At 49.6% G+C, this 16,286-nt stretch overlaps 1 protein-coding gene across 3 annotated transcripts; it reads right to left on the bottom strand.

Moving 5' to 3' along the window:
* Window positions 1-894: 894 nt before the first annotated feature.
* STMN3 (stathmin 3) lies at window positions 895-13,708 on the bottom strand. Of its 3 annotated transcripts, none has more exons than XM_074604808.1 (6): window positions 13,432-13,708; window positions 13,131-13,281; window positions 3,898-3,993; window positions 3,262-3,437; window positions 2,252-2,443; window positions 895-1,316 (listed from the first exon to the last, which is right to left on the bottom strand). In XM_074604808.1, exons 2-6 carry the CDS (start codon window positions 13,147-13,149, stop codon window positions 1,257-1,259), a joined length of 543 nt encoding a protein of 180 aa, XP_074460909.1. In that variant the 5' UTR covers window positions 13,150-13,281; window positions 13,432-13,708; the 3' UTR covers window positions 895-1,256. The 3 variants fall into 3 exon arrangements, with proteins under 3 accessions (XP_074460909.1, XP_074460910.1, XP_074460911.1); XM_074604809.1 differs by having other exon boundaries at window positions 13,457-13,708; XM_074604810.1 differs by lacking the exon at window positions 13,432-13,708 and having other exon boundaries at window positions 13,131-13,322.
* Window positions 13,709-16,286: the final 2,578 nt, after the last annotated feature.

Genomic DNA, 16,286 nt, shown 5'->3' with positions numbered 1-16,286 from the left:
GAAAAGCTAAAGATAGACAAGGAGTGAGCATGGGGCCACCTCTTCACCCTTACTGTAGAATCGCTCCCCTCTTAGCTCCCTCTCATCCGAAGCCGTAGGTCTGTAGGTACCAGGCAGGCATCTGGCATGTCCTGCCTGCCTCCCAGGGTGCTGCCTACAAGCCAGAGCTCCAGGGCTCATCTGGCCACCTCTGGTCTCAGTGTCTGCCTTGTAATGGCACCAAAGAGTCACATCTGTCTTTGGAAAGAGGGAAGGATGATTATTCCGTTCACTAAAAGGCTATTTCGCAACCATGCACTGTCTCTATTGCATTTGCTTTCTTACTGGAGTGAAACCACAAGCTTTGGGAGCACTGCAGAGCCCGCAGACCGAGTGCCCTCTCCCAGGGCTCCCGCGGAGCCGGGGATGCAATTGCTGTCTGTGGTTCTCCTGATCTGCTCAGCCGAGACCTGTCGGTCCCTGCTCTGCCAGGGAGGGGGCAGCTCAGTCTGTGGGCTCCTCCAGCAAGGGACAACCGGGCACCAGGCGGCGCCTGCTGTGATGGGGACCTTCCGTTTCCGTGACGTGGCACCTGGCACCGAGCTCTGGGTGGAGACCCTCACCTACTTTCACACAGCCTACCACAGAATCATCCGAGGATGAGGCCTTTGGGTCGCTGCCTGCCTGGGCTGGCTCCAGATACAGCCACGAGACAGGGGGGGCCGCAGGCCACGACTCCTGAGCCATCCCGTCCCTCTCATTCCTCTCTCCTACCACTGGCAAACACGGGGCTGTTCCCTATTCCACTTCACACACAGATATTATCACTTACTTCCCATTATTCTGAAGCTGATATTTGGCTCAGAGCAAACACCAAGAGGAGTAAAAGCCCCGGATAAGAAATCCGCACCCCCGTGACACTGCTGGTTGAATTTATTAATATCTTAATTTTTTTTTTTTACATCAGTTTAAGAAATATTTTTTTTTAAAAAAGGACAAAACCCTCCAAAGAAGCTGTTTGATTGACTGATCAATTCTCTATTTCATGTGAACTAGTCGCTATTCTGCTTAGAGGTCCCTATGATCCGTGAATCCCCACAAGTACTGACGATTAAGGATGCAGAGATAGAGAAGCGTGTAGCTGGGGGACGAACACCAGGGGAGGGGGGGGATGGAGAACTGAATGTTGCATCTAGACAAACAAAATAAAATGTGTTGGTTGGTCGATCGGTTGGTTTGTTAACAGGAATCAGGTGCTAGATGTGTAGAAAAGCCCTTTATCCAGAGATCTCCTCCCGCTGTTCCTTGTTCCTGCGAACTTCAGCTGCGTGCAGTTCCTGCAAAGACGGGAGAGATGACACCAGGCTAACTCTTTCTGCTCTCGCAATCTCTATTTTCCTTCTTTCCCGCACACAGGATTTGCACCAGCCAAAAAAAAAAAGGGACCAGTTTCCCATCCGAGGCACCCTGAGGACAGTGGGTTACGCCTGCAAGCAGTGAAGCATCTCAAGTCTTATGAGGAGCATCTGAGGGAGCTGGGGGTGTTCAGCCTGGAGAAAAGGGGGCTGAGGGGAGACCTTATCTCGTTATAGATAGGAGGGTGTAACGAGGTGGGAGTCGGTCTCTTCTCCCAAGTAACAAGTGACAGGACAAGAGGAAATGGCCTCAAGTTGCATCAGGGGAGGTTTAGATTTGGATATCAGGAAAAATTTCTTCACCAAAAGGGTTATCAAACATTGCAACAGGCTGCCAAGGGAAGTGGTGGAGTCATCATCCCTGGAGGTGTCTAAAAGACGGGTGGACAAGGACCTTAGCAACATGGTTTAGTGATGGGTTTTGTCAGAGTTAGGTTGATGGTTGGGCTCGATGATCTGAAGGGTCCCTTCCAACCTGGGCAATTCTATGATTCTGTGATTGTATGATGTGCGGGAGCCCGGAGGTGATGCAAGCCCACAGTGAATGCATTCATGGCTCCCCTCTTCTGCAAAGCCCTTTGGCCACGCAGCCCCTGGACGCAGAGTGGGCCCGATCCTGTGCCTGTGAGCTTGCACTTATCAAGATCAGCCAAATGGTATTTCCTCTACTGACTGGAAGGACACATCCCCCCTTCTCACGCTGCTCCAGAGCAGAGCTGCTCCACAGCCTGCTTCCCACCAGCAACGAAACGCCTGCTCCCCTGTGCCCATCGCCCTGGGACGACCCCACAGGGACCAGACCCTAAACCCCGCCATAGGCATCGGCACCCAGCCCTCTCCCGGGACATCGCACTCGCCTTCTCGCGGAGCCGCTCCCTCAAGGCGGCGAGATGTGCTTCGCGGATCTCCCTGCTCAGCTCCATCTTGTAGTTGAGCTTCTCCTCGGCCAGGCGGCTGAAGTTGTTGTTCTCCTCCAGCGCCTTGTGCAGCACCTCCCGCTCGTGTTCCCGCTTCTCCGCCAGCTGCTTCAGCACCTGCGCCTCCTGGGTCTGCCGAGGCAAGGTGTCAGGAGAGGTGTAAGGCAACCAAAGAGGCTCTTCTAGACCTTAAGCTCCCCAGAGAGGCTTTCTGACCATCTCCTCTGCTCAAAACCACTTTGCTACCCTCCTCCATCCCATTCCTTGCTTGGAAGATGCTTTGGCACCTTTTTCCTGCTACGGGGCAACGTCTGCTGGGTCCGGTGCTCCGGGTGGGCAGGTGATGCCACGCTGTGCCCACCGGCTCAGCAAAACCGAGGTGACATCCATCAGGGTACGGAGTCCCCTCTCCGAGTGTCACCTCATTCTTTGAATTATTTCAGCTTGCTTTCCTCTTACCCGCCAACATTCACAACATTTATACTTTGTTTTACTCTGCCAATTTTCTCCTTTTCAGTAGTTTTCACAGGAAGACGTTTTATACAGCACCTACAATAAAATATGTGGCACAGCCAGCTGTTAGAAACCCCACTCTGTGTTTAAGTTTGAAGTTTATGTGGGGTGTGTGACCAACTGCTACATCTCCTGCAGCATTACCTGGCAAGAACTGTCCCCCCCGCCCCCCCCAGCCAGGTCCCACGCAGAGGACCACGAGGACCCCATACTGTGTGGTTTCAAGAACAGGAGGACGATGATGATCATTGAGTCCAATTCCCTGCCTAAATCAGGCTGCAGAACCTCATTCCATGACTCCCACCTCTCACCTGACAATTTATAGTGAAAAATAATAATAAGCCATTTTAGATTGTTCCTGCTAAGCCAGTTTCAGGGTTTGGTGCAATTAGTAACCATCTCAGAAAAGTCTTTGCTTCCACAGAACATCTCATTACCTTCCTCCTCTCTTCTGCGGCCTCCAGCCTCCTCTGCAGCTCCTCCAGAGACAGGTCCTTCTTCTTGGGGGGGGAAGAAAGGATCGGGCTCTCGGGAGATAAATCTGAAGGGGACTTCAGGATCACTTCGAAGCTCTGGCCTGATGCCCTCTTATCCAGCTGCTTCACCTCCATATCTTTGGGGGGAAAAAAACAGAGACTCTGTGGACCTGTGACACTCGGGAGAGCACCTGAGGGCACCGAGCTCTTCACATAGGAATTAGGGTGTCCTGACCTGAGTGATTTTGTTCTGTCATCTCCAAAAAATTCCCAATCAGTGATCAGCTTCACCCCCCTCCAAGTCAATACAATTGATTTAAATTCACAGCGTAATTACAGAAAGGCCATATTGCTGTTAACGTCTTGTACGTCACCCCAGTACGAAGCAGGCAGCCTCTGCAAGCAGTTTCTTTCTGGGAAAATGTGAGTTACATTAATAAAATAAACTGTGAACAGAGACTAAACAGAAAGAGCCCAGGCTGCGACATGGATTGCTGCTCCGGGATGGGACAGCCCAGCGCGCTGACGAGCTCTCATGTTGCCTGCAGGAGCATCACGCAAACGATGCTGTAGCTCCTGCGGGAGCAGGTTACGTACCTCCATACTGGTAGATGGTATTAGGATGGGGCTGGGTGTGGAAACAGGAGCAGATGAGGGAGAGCAGAGACAGCTCCTTCATTTTCTCCTTGTAGGCTGAAAAATACGAAATAGCAATGAGAAGAGAGTCCAATGGCAATGGCGGCTCTTTTTCATGGAGAAAGGAAGCAAGTAGACACAAGGAAACCCATTTGCAGCTACCAGACTCTATGGAGGCTTTTCCAGGCTGTCACAGCTTGCCAAACGGTCCCCAAGGAGTGTCTGTCCTAGAGCACACTAAATTAGCTGCCAGTGTGGCAAATGTCGTGGGAAGACACACAGCAGGAAATTACCACATCTAGAGGTTTAAGTTTCTGTACTGGATTTTCCCTCCAAAGCAGCTGAAATGCTGCAGCCCCTGTAGTTAACCATGACAGGACAGCTGCCCACCCCACTTCCAGGCTCAGAGAGAAAATGACACCCATCAATACCTGGAAACATTGCTCAGCCCCAGGCACATTCCTGGTATTTCACAATTCAGCATTTCTGCCATCAGGCTGAAGAGGCAAGATGCAGTTAGCTATGTGGAGAATAAATGGGCATCTGAGTGAAAAAACAGTTCAGGGATGCTGCTAACGGGGGGAGTTCCCGACTTCCCAAGGTACCTCCTTCCCTGCAGAAGCAGATGGGGGAGGGTGTACGTGGATTGTGTCACCACCTTGGCCCACACAGGCAGAGGTTGATACTGGTCTGCAATCACAGTAAATGCTGTCCCCTGCAAAGGACAGGGAAATACACGATCCCTTTGACCTCCTGCAAGCCCTCCAGTTTGCTCAACATTCCCGTGACTGGAGCACACCCTGCAGCATCCTCAGTGATCACAAGTGCACAAGGTGCTGCCCTAATGGCAGCAGCACCCACAGTTTGCAGTGGGTCTGTTTCTGGGGCAATCTTCACCTGTATGTTTGGCGTTCAGTACATTTAAGACAGCGAACTGTTAGCACATACTTGACAAAAAAACCTCATAATAGGAGAAGGACTTGAAAACAGAGAGGTGCTCTGTCAGGCTGTCAATTTCTTGATCACATCAGCGTAACCCGCACAGCATCACTGCTATGTCACAGGTCAGCAGCTGAGGGCTCAGCAGTGGGTGCTGCTGTCTCACAGATGCTGGATTGGCTGCTCAGGGGACACCCAGGCACATGGGGACAGAGTCTTCATGGCCGTGTGTCTCGCTAAACCTGCCCTGAGCCTCCTTGTGCCATCCTTCCTCCTGCCTCCACCACAGTGCACAGGCATTCCGGTGTCCTGCCTTGGCTCTGCCTCTGGATTTCCCACACGTCCTTGTGCTTCTGGTCTTGATTTGTCCCTTCCTTACTGAGCTCCTGGTTCGACCTCCAGTCAGAGGCGAATCTGCAGGCTGGCTGCCGATGCCACCTTCAGAGCAAGAGCCTCCACCAAGACAGGAAAGGGAAATCCCCAAAACTTTGTGATATGAAAAGGCATTAGAGGCAGAACACCTTTGAAAAAAAAATCATCCTGTGTACCATATGCCCCCAGGAACACCTTTCAGATCTTCTCCTCTGCCTTCCCGCAGCTACTCGGGTGAGAAAACAGTGGTTTTGTACGCCTAGTTCATACTTGCACTTATTTTTCCTCCTAGGTACAGAACTTCATCCTAACTAACACCCTCCTTTTGCTAACGACAGTCCCTGAAGCTCAGATCTTTACTGAGCATTTTCCAGTTTGCTCCATGTTCTGATTTTAATACCCTGCCCAGTCCTGCTCTTAAATGTAAACCAAATAGGAACAGTTTACATCAGCAGTTCCAGCCACAGAGCGGGACATCTTTGATTTTGCTCTTAATGAAAATAGTCTTTGGAAAGCCTCTGAGAGTGCTGTACTGTGCTAGAAGTCATGGCATGCAGCAGCAGTAAGCTAATGTATCTCATAATATGCTGCCGGGAGCACAGAGGAGGGCTCCCTGGACTAAATGAGAGACATTATAATTTAATAGAAACAAACCATGCACCGAGGTCATTGCTCTACCATTATGTCCAGTCCTGGGTGAAACCAAGACATTAAGCAGATGTGCCACATCCTTGACCCCCTAGTTTAATTGTCTCGTAGCTCTTGTTACAGAGCACAGTGCTTTCTATTTCATTACTTGAACTTCAGTAGGTCTCCCCAGTACTGGTTTCACGGTCCTCTGTGAAGATGAGTGCACGCTGCAGTCCCTGCCTTTCAGGAGGTCTCCTGTAGTGATTTCACAGCTGCCTCCACTCCATCGGGATCTTCCCTGTCCCGCTTTCCCTTCTGTAGAGCAAACTGACCGTCCCTCTCCGTCAATTAAAATGAAAAGGAGCGAGAGGACAAAAGGACACCGCTTCACTGAGCGGCTTTTAATGAGCTATGGAAGTGCTGTGAGTCCTTCTCCCGGCGCCGCAGCCTGCAGCTGCACCCCGGCGCCAGCCATCAGATGCAATTAGCAGTATGCGGGCACACGGGGCGGGGGAGCGGGGTTGGGGGCTGACGGGGCCCCGGAGACTGGGGGTGCGGTGGGGGGGAAAAGATCCAGAAGACCCCCGATCAGCCCTCACTGCCGGGAGAAACCGCTCCAGCCTCCCCGCTGCCGGGGTTGGGGGACACACGGGGAAAGCAGCGGGAACGGCAGCAGCGGACCGAGACCCCCCCGGCCGGTCCCGGGGAGGGTCCGCTCGGTCCCGGGACTCCCCCCTCAGCCCGGGAGCTGTCCTTTCAGCACCACCGCCCCAGGACCCCCCGCCCGGGAGCTGTCCGTTCAGCACCACGGCCGGGGTGCTTCGCGAAGGCCGGGGGCTTCGGCGTGAAGAGGGGGAAGGACCGACCCCTGAAGAACGCACCCCTGATCCACGTCCCGAGAAATAAATGGACGTCTGAACCGCCACCACCCCCTCTCCCCCCCTGCCTCTGCTCCAGAGCCAGTGGTTACACCCGTGGGACACAGAAACATCCAAACCCTGTCCTCACGCACTTTTGATCTTACACATTTAGTGATGAACAATAGGCGGTATGTGTGTCCAACACACTGTTAATAGGCTAAAATCACAAAATCATAGAATCATAGAATGATTTTAGTTGGAAGGGACCTTAAAGATCATTTAGTTCCAACCTCCCTGTCCTGGGCAGGGACACCTCCCACCAGACCAGGTTGCTCAAAGCCCCACCCAACTTGGCCTTGAACACCTCCAGGGACAGGGCAGCCACAGCTTCCCCGGGCAACCTGTACCAGTGTCTCACCACCCTCACAGTAGGGAATTTCTTCCAAATATCTAATCTAAATCTACCAGAAAAGGCATTCTGTGAGGAGAGGTAGATCCTCTGGTTCAGTAAATAAAAGGAAGAAACATAACCTCTGGGCCACTATTTAGGAGACTGCGTCAATGAAGATCAAACCCACGATCTCCTGAAGCAAGACTATGTCTCAATCACAGCTGCATCAGAAAGGGCATGCTTAAAACTCTCAGAGGTAAAAGATCAGCATTGCAAACCTCATCACTAAAATTTACTTCAGAAATATCTGTGCTCACCTTTGCCAGCAGATATAAAATTTTGAGGACGTATTTATTCCAGCGGACAAAATCCTTGAACCAAGATAAGTTAAGAAAGCTGGCTGGCCAGAATATGACATGGCCAACAAGTCCCTTCCAGGAAAGACTGTATGTCTTCCAGTGCACAAATGTACATATTTTAAGAACAATTAGACAGGAAATGCTGAGCTTTTAATTTAAGCATCTAATTGCATTTTTTACTTCTGGTAAGCCAGTAAAAATAAATTCAGCTCACACTGAGCAAATCTGATCCTGCTCTGATTATATTCCATTACACACCCTATGCAACAATTAATCTTTATTAAAGTGTTTCACCTAACTATTCTCTGCACTGTATATATTGCATAGACAAAATTACTTTCTCCCTGTTGCAAGGAGAAGAAGGGAGATTATCTGGGCCTTCACCAAGCCACCCAGAGGGTCAGGGTGCACTCCACTTGCTTTCTCTCTAGCGACTCATTGCCTGTGCTCCCTCTAGTGCTGTACAGCACAAACTGCATTTCCATATCCCTGCTGCTTTGCATGAACACTGTCTACGGCATTTATCCGTGTACAGTGTTTATCTCCAATTTATCCCCCGGAGACACTACCCAGCTGCTTCCCAGCGGCTGTGGTGCAGGAGATGGAGAAACGGTTGGGGACGGGTGTGGTGCACGAGCAATGGGAACCATCTTTGCACCAGCGACGTGCCTGGACAGTGGGGCTCGCCACCTATTATTCATCAAAAAGTTCTGTTCTCTGCTTCCTAACCAGGTAAAATTAAACTGTAGACTGTTTGAGCAGCCTGTCTCTTTGCTCGGTGTTTAATGACATCCAGTGAAACAGAGTGAGGCCATTTAGGCACAACACCGATACAGAGTCATTCATAATGAACCAGAGGCACAGCAAGACTAATTTATCTGAATTCAGCCAAATTAAATGGATGAGACTGGATTAGCTATGTCTGATAGCAAGGTCAAAGGAAGGTTATTGCAAGAAAATCATTTGGTTTGCAAAGATAACTTTGGAGAAGTAAAAATTGCTTCCGTAAAGAATATTATATCATGAAAAAATTGTAACAGTACAATTATAGATGTAGCCAAAGCACAAACAGAAGGTAGAGAAGCTAGAGAGACAGGGAACCAAGTCCTTCAGCACAAGGACTGCAATGCCACACACACAACAAAAGCAACCATAGTCCTCGATAAGCCTTGAGAGTACAACAGACTCTAGACAGTCTCACCTCCTATGAATCCTATCAGGAAAATAACAGCCAGATCTTCACTTCAGTCTAATTCACTTCCATCTGACTGCTTCCCAACTTCCAAAGACAGGTCATCAGGAGAACTCACACAACCAGAAAACACTAGTGGGTGGTTTGTGGTTTTTTTTCAGATCGGCCGTTGTACCCCACATTGATGCCGTACACCATCTCAGCTGCTCTCCATGAGATTTGAGACCCAGAAGTTACTGTGGGCTCATGTGGAATCATCCATGAGAACAGGCAGATGCGAGGGTTACTCTGCCTTCTGTTGGACATCTGCTAAACTATCACCCAGGAACCATTTCCAATCACACGGCTCCTTCCCCCCTAGGTTTCATTTGCATCTCATGAACACCACATCAACCTGTGTTATGCACAGCCAATGGATTAGCAAATCACTCAAGCTGTAGCACTGGAACATGTGGGCTGCCCTCAGGAAAATAACCAGGGAAATCTCCTCCTCTATGGGCTCAGCAAGAGAGAAGAGCCCAGGCTGTGCAGCAGAGACCCAGCAGCCTGGGTTGGATGGATGATTGATTGCCAAGAAGGAGAGAAGCACGGCCTGGGTTGCCTGATAAAGCAGAGAAAGGAGCCAAATGGAGGCAGCTGTCCCAGAGTGTTTGTGGATTTGGGGCAAACATAGGTTCAGACGGTCAGGTTTGGATAAGACAAAGTGCTACAAGGAGCAGGGAACTGGATAAAGCAGCAGTTCATGAAACAAGCCAACGCCATGATGTGCCAGGTACAGACATTCTGCTTGAACACAGACAGTAGTTTAGTCTCTTTGGGTCTTGGTTTCTTTTGCATTAACTGAGGATTATTGTACTTGCCCATTATACAGCAGCATTGTTCAAATAAACACATTCAGAGAATGTAAGATTCTCTAATACAGCACCAAACATGCAGCGGTATCTTGAAAGGACAAAAGGATTGTTTGGAAATATGCTGAGCAGCTCTTCAGCAGGTGGGATGTGCAAAGTGCTACAGCACATACACGTGGTCTTTGATTGATCTGGCTCTTCTGTGTTTCTAAATCACGGGCAAAGATGGGACCATCGGAAGAACAAAGCCCATGTCAGTAGGGCAACTGGGAGGGATTAGCCAGGCATGTTGTTTCCAGTTAATTTAGGGGTATAGAAATTTTAGTGAACTTCAGGTCTCTTCAAGAATTATCATCAACAATCATCAGCTCTGTTTGCCCTAAGAAAGCTTGAAGTTGCAATCCATCCTGCTGCCCACGCTGCTGTCACAAAGGTCTTATCTGCAGCCTTCCAGTTACCACATCAGACCACTGAATCTCAGCTTTTCCTTTGCAGAAGGAGAATGTGTTCATCTGATAAAACAATGCATTCACCAGATCTGAGCCAACACTGATAGGCTCCAAGAAAGGGCTCTTTTGAGATACCTAAGGGATCTTCACCGAGTCTATATGGTGCCATTAAAGAAGATACGATTTATATTTTAGAAAGGACAAATATTTTCCAAGGATTTAGATCCCTTGTTTGGATACAGTGGTAAAAAAATAATAATAACAAAAAAATAGATTCTTTTGGCTTATAAAACTGATTTCCCAATAAAAGTATCATACATTTCTAAGGCCATATAGACTCCATCAGCACCTGAAGAAAAAGACAACAGTGATTTCTTGAGAACAGAGAGATGGAGAGCTTGATAGAAAGGACTCTGACTCTCCAGCATGGGCAGTAGAAGTGTCAGGACAGGGCAACACCATACAGTGTCCGCCAATACCATCCAGAAAAGGGATTAAGGGGATAACCCAGACCTACATAAAGCCACACAACTCTCACATTTCAGTGTAGGAAGGGAAAATTTTGGGATCTGTCAAGGCACATTTCCCAGGCCCAGTCATGAGGCCAGGAGTGACAAACCGGTGTTCCCTCTTGGCTGCACCTTCTCAGAGACACTAACGTCGGAGAAAAGCCCATGAGGCTGTCATCTTACTGCATCGTTTCATAATGTTGAGTCTCTTATTCAACCCATTTGCCTACAAATGCTGAGGAAAGTCATACAGTCCTGCAGAATCCAGCCGGACACCCCTTCCGTGGAGTATAAAAGCCCCAAGCTGGGTGCAGATGCTGTGGGGAGGAGGTGTGAGGGCTCTGCCCCTGCAAGGTCTGCCCGGCAGCAGGGCCAGCACCGCAGCTGAGCCTGCACTGAGCATGTGCCACCGCGTCCCCTGCTCCAGCACCGAAAACAACCACCACAGCCAGGAGAAAACGCCTGAGGCGGCAGGGAGAAGAGAGAGGGGACTGCTGGGCTGGGGGAAGCAAACCCCGTTTCTTTTCATCCCGGGGATTTGTTTGTTTGTTTAAACAAACCCAAGAAAATTTTCCCAAGGGGAATAAGCCCCCGGGCATCAGCTGCAGACAATCACAGCTGCTCTCCCTTCAGCACGGCTTTGCTTGTGCTGCGGATAAAGGAGAAAATAATGAAGAAAGCAAACAAGACTCTTTCCTTAATTTAAGCAATTGCTTGCCATTTCCTCCTGCCATTCCAGGCTATTCTCCATTCCTGCTATAAGTGCGATAGGCGATGGGGAGCTGCTCCCCACACAGGCAGCTGGGCGAGGCTCAGCCCCACTCCCTTCTTTGGCAAACGTTTCCCTATTCCCTTTCCTTCTGCCACAGCACTGGTTTCCCACGGCTTTCTGCTCCTTGAAATTGTTTCTCTACTTGATCTGAGCCACAAGGAAGCGCAGCTTCTCTGAAGCACACGCTTCTTCATGATCCTAAGTCTCCTTTGACAGCAAAACTGCACCTTCAGGAAGATGAAATGTGCCATTGGCATGTGGCGGGTTGGGCGGGTGAGAATGCACCGGGCGGAAAATGCATGTTATGCCTCCGCCTGTTTCATCCACCACCTCGTCCGTCTCAAGTTCGATGCAACCTTGGTTTAGATGGCTGGTAAGCCTGAGCCGTCCCTCCCACCCCCACCCTGCCAAGGAGGCCCAATCCTGGTCTGTAGGAGAGGACAGCAGATGGGTGGGACCTCCCGAGCGCACACTGCCGCACACGTTCATCGAGACAGGGATACTCGCAGAAATATATACAATAGCCGGAGATTTTCTGTCTTAAACACACATTTTTACAACGCTGCTTTACCATCTTTAATTGCATGCAAAGCCCACTCGTGATCAGCTGCACCCTTACAACCCCACACCTCCCCATCTCTCTGTCCTTCTCCCCCCTGCATCTACTGGTCTTTTAAAAGGAGAAAGGAATAGAAAACACCCAGCAGGAGACAGGGAAAGGCCAGTGAAAGGAGCAAGAAGTGTTGCCTGGTCCCCTTCTGGCTGGTTCCGCCTGGGGCGGAGGCAGGGGGGGGGCACAAAGCACTGCCCGATTTTCCTTTTTGTCTGCTGCTCCTGCTCAGCCCCACATCCTCCAGGATTTACCTTCCCCCACCCAAGCCCCTCTTTATGCACTGCAGAATTCAGAGCTGTTGCAAGAGAAAACTTATCTTTGGGTTTGGGTTTTTTTTTAAAGAAAAAGACCCTCTAAACCCACCCACTGTTCATTGTACCATTTCAGGCTTTTCTTCTCCTTCACCCACATTCCCAGTTTCAGCCATTTGAATCCCTTCTCCCCAGTTAAAAGGGGCAAGACAAATCTTTAGGATGCTGGACCGAAGCAGCAGAGCATCCTCAGGGCAGGCTGCCATCCTGCAGCCACAGCCGAGCCGGCGGGAGGCTCCTGGGCAGCCGTGCTGCCATTCCCGTTACTGCTGCAGGAGGGAGGAAGGGCTCCCTTTGCAGCATTTGCTTCCACCCAACGCCATCAGAGGACCGCTCCCCTGTAGCATCTTCTAACGAAGAAACGTGAGCTGTGGAAGAAATCTAGGGATGGGAAGCCCTGAGAATACAGAGAAACCCATCCAGGTTATTCTGGTTGGGTTTGGGGGATTTTCTAGGGCATTACTGGCAGTCTCTTGCCTGTGTCTTTCTTTCCATTACCCATTTAGGCAATACACGATCTTCACAAATAAAAAATGTTATTGCTGATTTCTCTGCATGCAGCTACACAGCGTGCAATTTTTTCTTAGGGGAAAAAAAAAAAAGCTGTATCATGTTACAAAAATCATAATTAATTGGCATGCAGCAGCATCTTCTTACGGCACAGCATAACACCATCAATATTTTAAATTGGCAAGTTTATCACATGTGCATTCATATTAAAATAAAAAGCCCACCTGCTATCTTGCCTCAGAGGGGTGTGTGTGTACAGGGGAGGAAGGGGAACAATGCTGCCATACCAGCAGAGAACTCCCTCAAAACGCAGAGAGAAAAACAAAAAACAAACCACCAAACCCTCAGAATAACGATTAAAAAAAAAAAATAATAAAATTTGCCGCTTCTCTAGGCGGGTTGACGCCAGACTCCCCCCCAAAGATGTCTGTCCTACCTGAGACGGTGCTGGCCATGCTGCTGGTGCGGCGGGAGCAGGAGCGGGTGCTGCAGGAGCAGGAGCGGGTGCTGCGGAGGTGCTGCAATGCTGCGGGGAGGGAGGACTGACTCAGCTGGAGGGGGCTGCAGCCATCCGCGGCGGGGAGAGGCTGGAGAGCCCAGAGAAAGGGAAGGGGTGGAAAGAAAAAGAAAGGGTCACTAGTTCAGAATATTAATTAGCGTATCAGGCCTCCTTTCCTGGGTGGCTTTGACGGCAGATCCCTCCCAGGCAAGGCTGCCTGCCAGAAACACAGACCCACCGCGGGGGGGGGCGAGGAGACACACCCAGCCGGGCTCCAGCAAAAGATGGTTTTTCCTCCTCTTCCTCCCTTTCTTGTCTGCTCTAGACGGACTAGACTGCTTTTGCCCTTGCTGAAAGCAGAAATAAGCAAATTAATTGATTTTTATGTAGTTTTGTTTTGTTTTGTTTTTTTTTTAAACCAAGGCGGTGCCCACCCGCAGGGCCAGGGCTGGGGTCTGGCTTAGCTTAGGCTGGGGTGTAAAACCCGAACCCCAAACCTTACAGCAGCTTTAGGCAAACAGCGAAGGGAGGAGGGATCCCAGGCAGGCTCAGCATTTTTAGGTTTTTGGGGTTTTTTTTTGCACCAGCGCTGGGGCACAAAAGGGGCTGCAGTTCGGGGGTGGAGAAGGGAAACTGCTGTAAAAGTAGGGGAGGAAAAACAGAACGGAGCCTTCTGAATCCAGTGGGACTTCTCTGGGTTTCTACCTCCCTCCCCAGGCAGAACCTCTTTGCTTTTCCTTTTCTCTTCTGTTTTCTATCACTTCCATCATTTCCATTTGTGGCTGTTGCTAGGGGCTAATGCATCCGTGTTCTCAGACTATCACACACACATTAGGGACCAAGGAACCGTCCCCAGTCCCCATTGCCAGCGGCACCCATCCGACTGCAGCTGCACAAACCCCACCTCGGTGCCTGCAGTTTGATCCCATAGGATCCCACGAGTTCCCACACGATCCTCCCAGCCTCTGGCCCTCTCGTGCCAGGTGTTATCCTGCCGGCTGCACATCCCCCACGGCTGAAAACACCCCAAATCTCCCAGCACGCTGCAATGCAGACACTCCCAAACAATTCCAGCAGCTGCAGGGGACTACAGGTTGCTCGAGGAGCTGCTGGCGCTCCGGCTTGGCCAGGGGCAGAGGCCACAGGCAGTTAAAAAGACAGAGATTTCCCTTTTTTCCTAATTTTTTTCCCCCGGTCTCCAAGTGTCCTATTCCTTCTACACTGTATGCAAAAGGAAAAAAAAATATCTAGAAAATAAGTCTAATTCAGAATAACATTAACACGACCCACAAATTTTCAACGTGCGTTTGGAACAGGAGCTTTTTTATCACCATTAATCCTGGTTCTGTCCAAGGCTTGTTTTGTAGTTGCAACTCCCTCTACTTTCTCCTTGGGTTGAATCTCTAAGACTTTATAGGTTACCTTGAAGGCAGCAGGCTGAATTGCGTATGTTTCAAAACCAAACTCCCCATTAACAGACGAAGGCAGCTATCCCGGGCACCTGAATGCTGGAATCATTCCCCCCGCCCCTTTATTCAGGATAAGGCCTGGCTTTGACTTACCTACCAAACCTGAGAGGGTCTGTCAACCTCTTGCGAAATTCTGGAGTTTCTGGGTATAAATCCGGTATGCATCCTCTTCCTTTTATTTAGCAAAAGGTGCAGAACACTTTCGAGGTGCCATGGCACGTGTCCCAGTGGAATACACTGTATGAGAAAAGGTGAGCAAACTGGAGGATACACTGCGGCTCCAATATTGTTCACACTTTCTAGGTAACCTCTCATATAGATAATGTTAATACAATTAATTCTGCATCCATCTGTAACACTGGGAGATATTTCTTCCTTATTTTACATGTAAATACCTTTTCAAGTTCTTCCTTAGGGAAGCATTCCACTAGGGAGCATCTGAAGCCACTGGGTATTTTATCCCAGATAAGGATTAGGGAAAATTGGTGAGTATTTGGCTCCTGTGTCCTGTGCCTTCACCACACATGACGTCTGACCGGGCAGACTACCAGGAAACAATAGATTTTTCACGGAGAATCAGCAAAGAAGTTGATTTTGTGGCATGCGCTTCTTTCACTATCTCATTACAAACATTATCAACATTTTTAACAATTAAATATATTTCTAGATGTCTTTCCACACAGGAAGGGCTTGTTCCAAGAACTCTTGCTTTCAACAATGCTGAAAACAAAAGAAAAATTCCAAAACTGACGGAAAAGATTCTCTCTTCAACTCCTCCCAAAAAAGGGACCCGTGATGATCCTCATGATTCATTCCAGGGAACATTTGCCTGGGGCACTTCACGGGGGAAGATTTGCAACTTGTGGTTGTTACCAGAAGGGTCACAATCCCGGCACGCTTTACGTTGCTATTTGTGGCCACGAGGCTGGCAGAAGCACACCTCGCAACATGAAATATTTGGGGAACAATTTTATCTATTGACTGATGAAATAACACTGAAAGATGAAAATCATCTGGTCTAAAAGGGAGACTGCGATACGGGAGGCTGAAACTCCTGGTACCCAGGCAACAGCAGCGGCGTGAGACCTCCCGCCACCATTTGCGGGCTCAAGCTGGGAGAAGCTGCCTTAGCTGGCAAGAAATAATAATAACAACAAAAATTACGCATAGGGCAGCAGTCAACCCCCTGAAATTGTAAAATAATACAAAAGAAAGGAGAAGAAGAACGGAGGGAGAGAAACCATGACAGCCACCTCAGCGGGGAACTCAGGAAAATGTTTCCCTGAAGGCAAGAGAAACAAGAGGGTTGTTCTGATGGTTCCTCTTCAGGATCCGTCGTGCGCCTGAGAAATGAGGCCACGTTGTACAAAGGATGTGGAAGAAGAGGAAGATTTGTACTAATTCAGTCACATAAAGGTGCGAATTCGGGTCAGCCTGGGGTCTGCCCAGCTACGATGGGCATCGCGCGCACGTACAGCCAGCAGCGCCAAGCTTCGTGACTGAGCAGCTACAGATGGTGGAGAGGAGGGAATTTTGAAGTGATCTCTGTGAGCTCTGCTCCAGTGATTCCCTTCTCCTCCACTGAAGCACTAATCCCACCTGCCTCGGTTTCTTCATCTCTAAA

This window comes from Larus michahellis, chromosome 12, assembly GCF_964199755.1.
Source record: "Larus michahellis chromosome 12, bLarMic1.1, whole genome shotgun sequence".
In the NCBI taxonomy this organism is placed as follows: domain Eukaryota; kingdom Metazoa; phylum Chordata; class Aves; order Charadriiformes; family Laridae; genus Larus; species Larus michahellis.
Note: the sequence above shows the minus strand (reverse complement) of the source record. Positions and strands in the feature narration are given on the sequence as shown.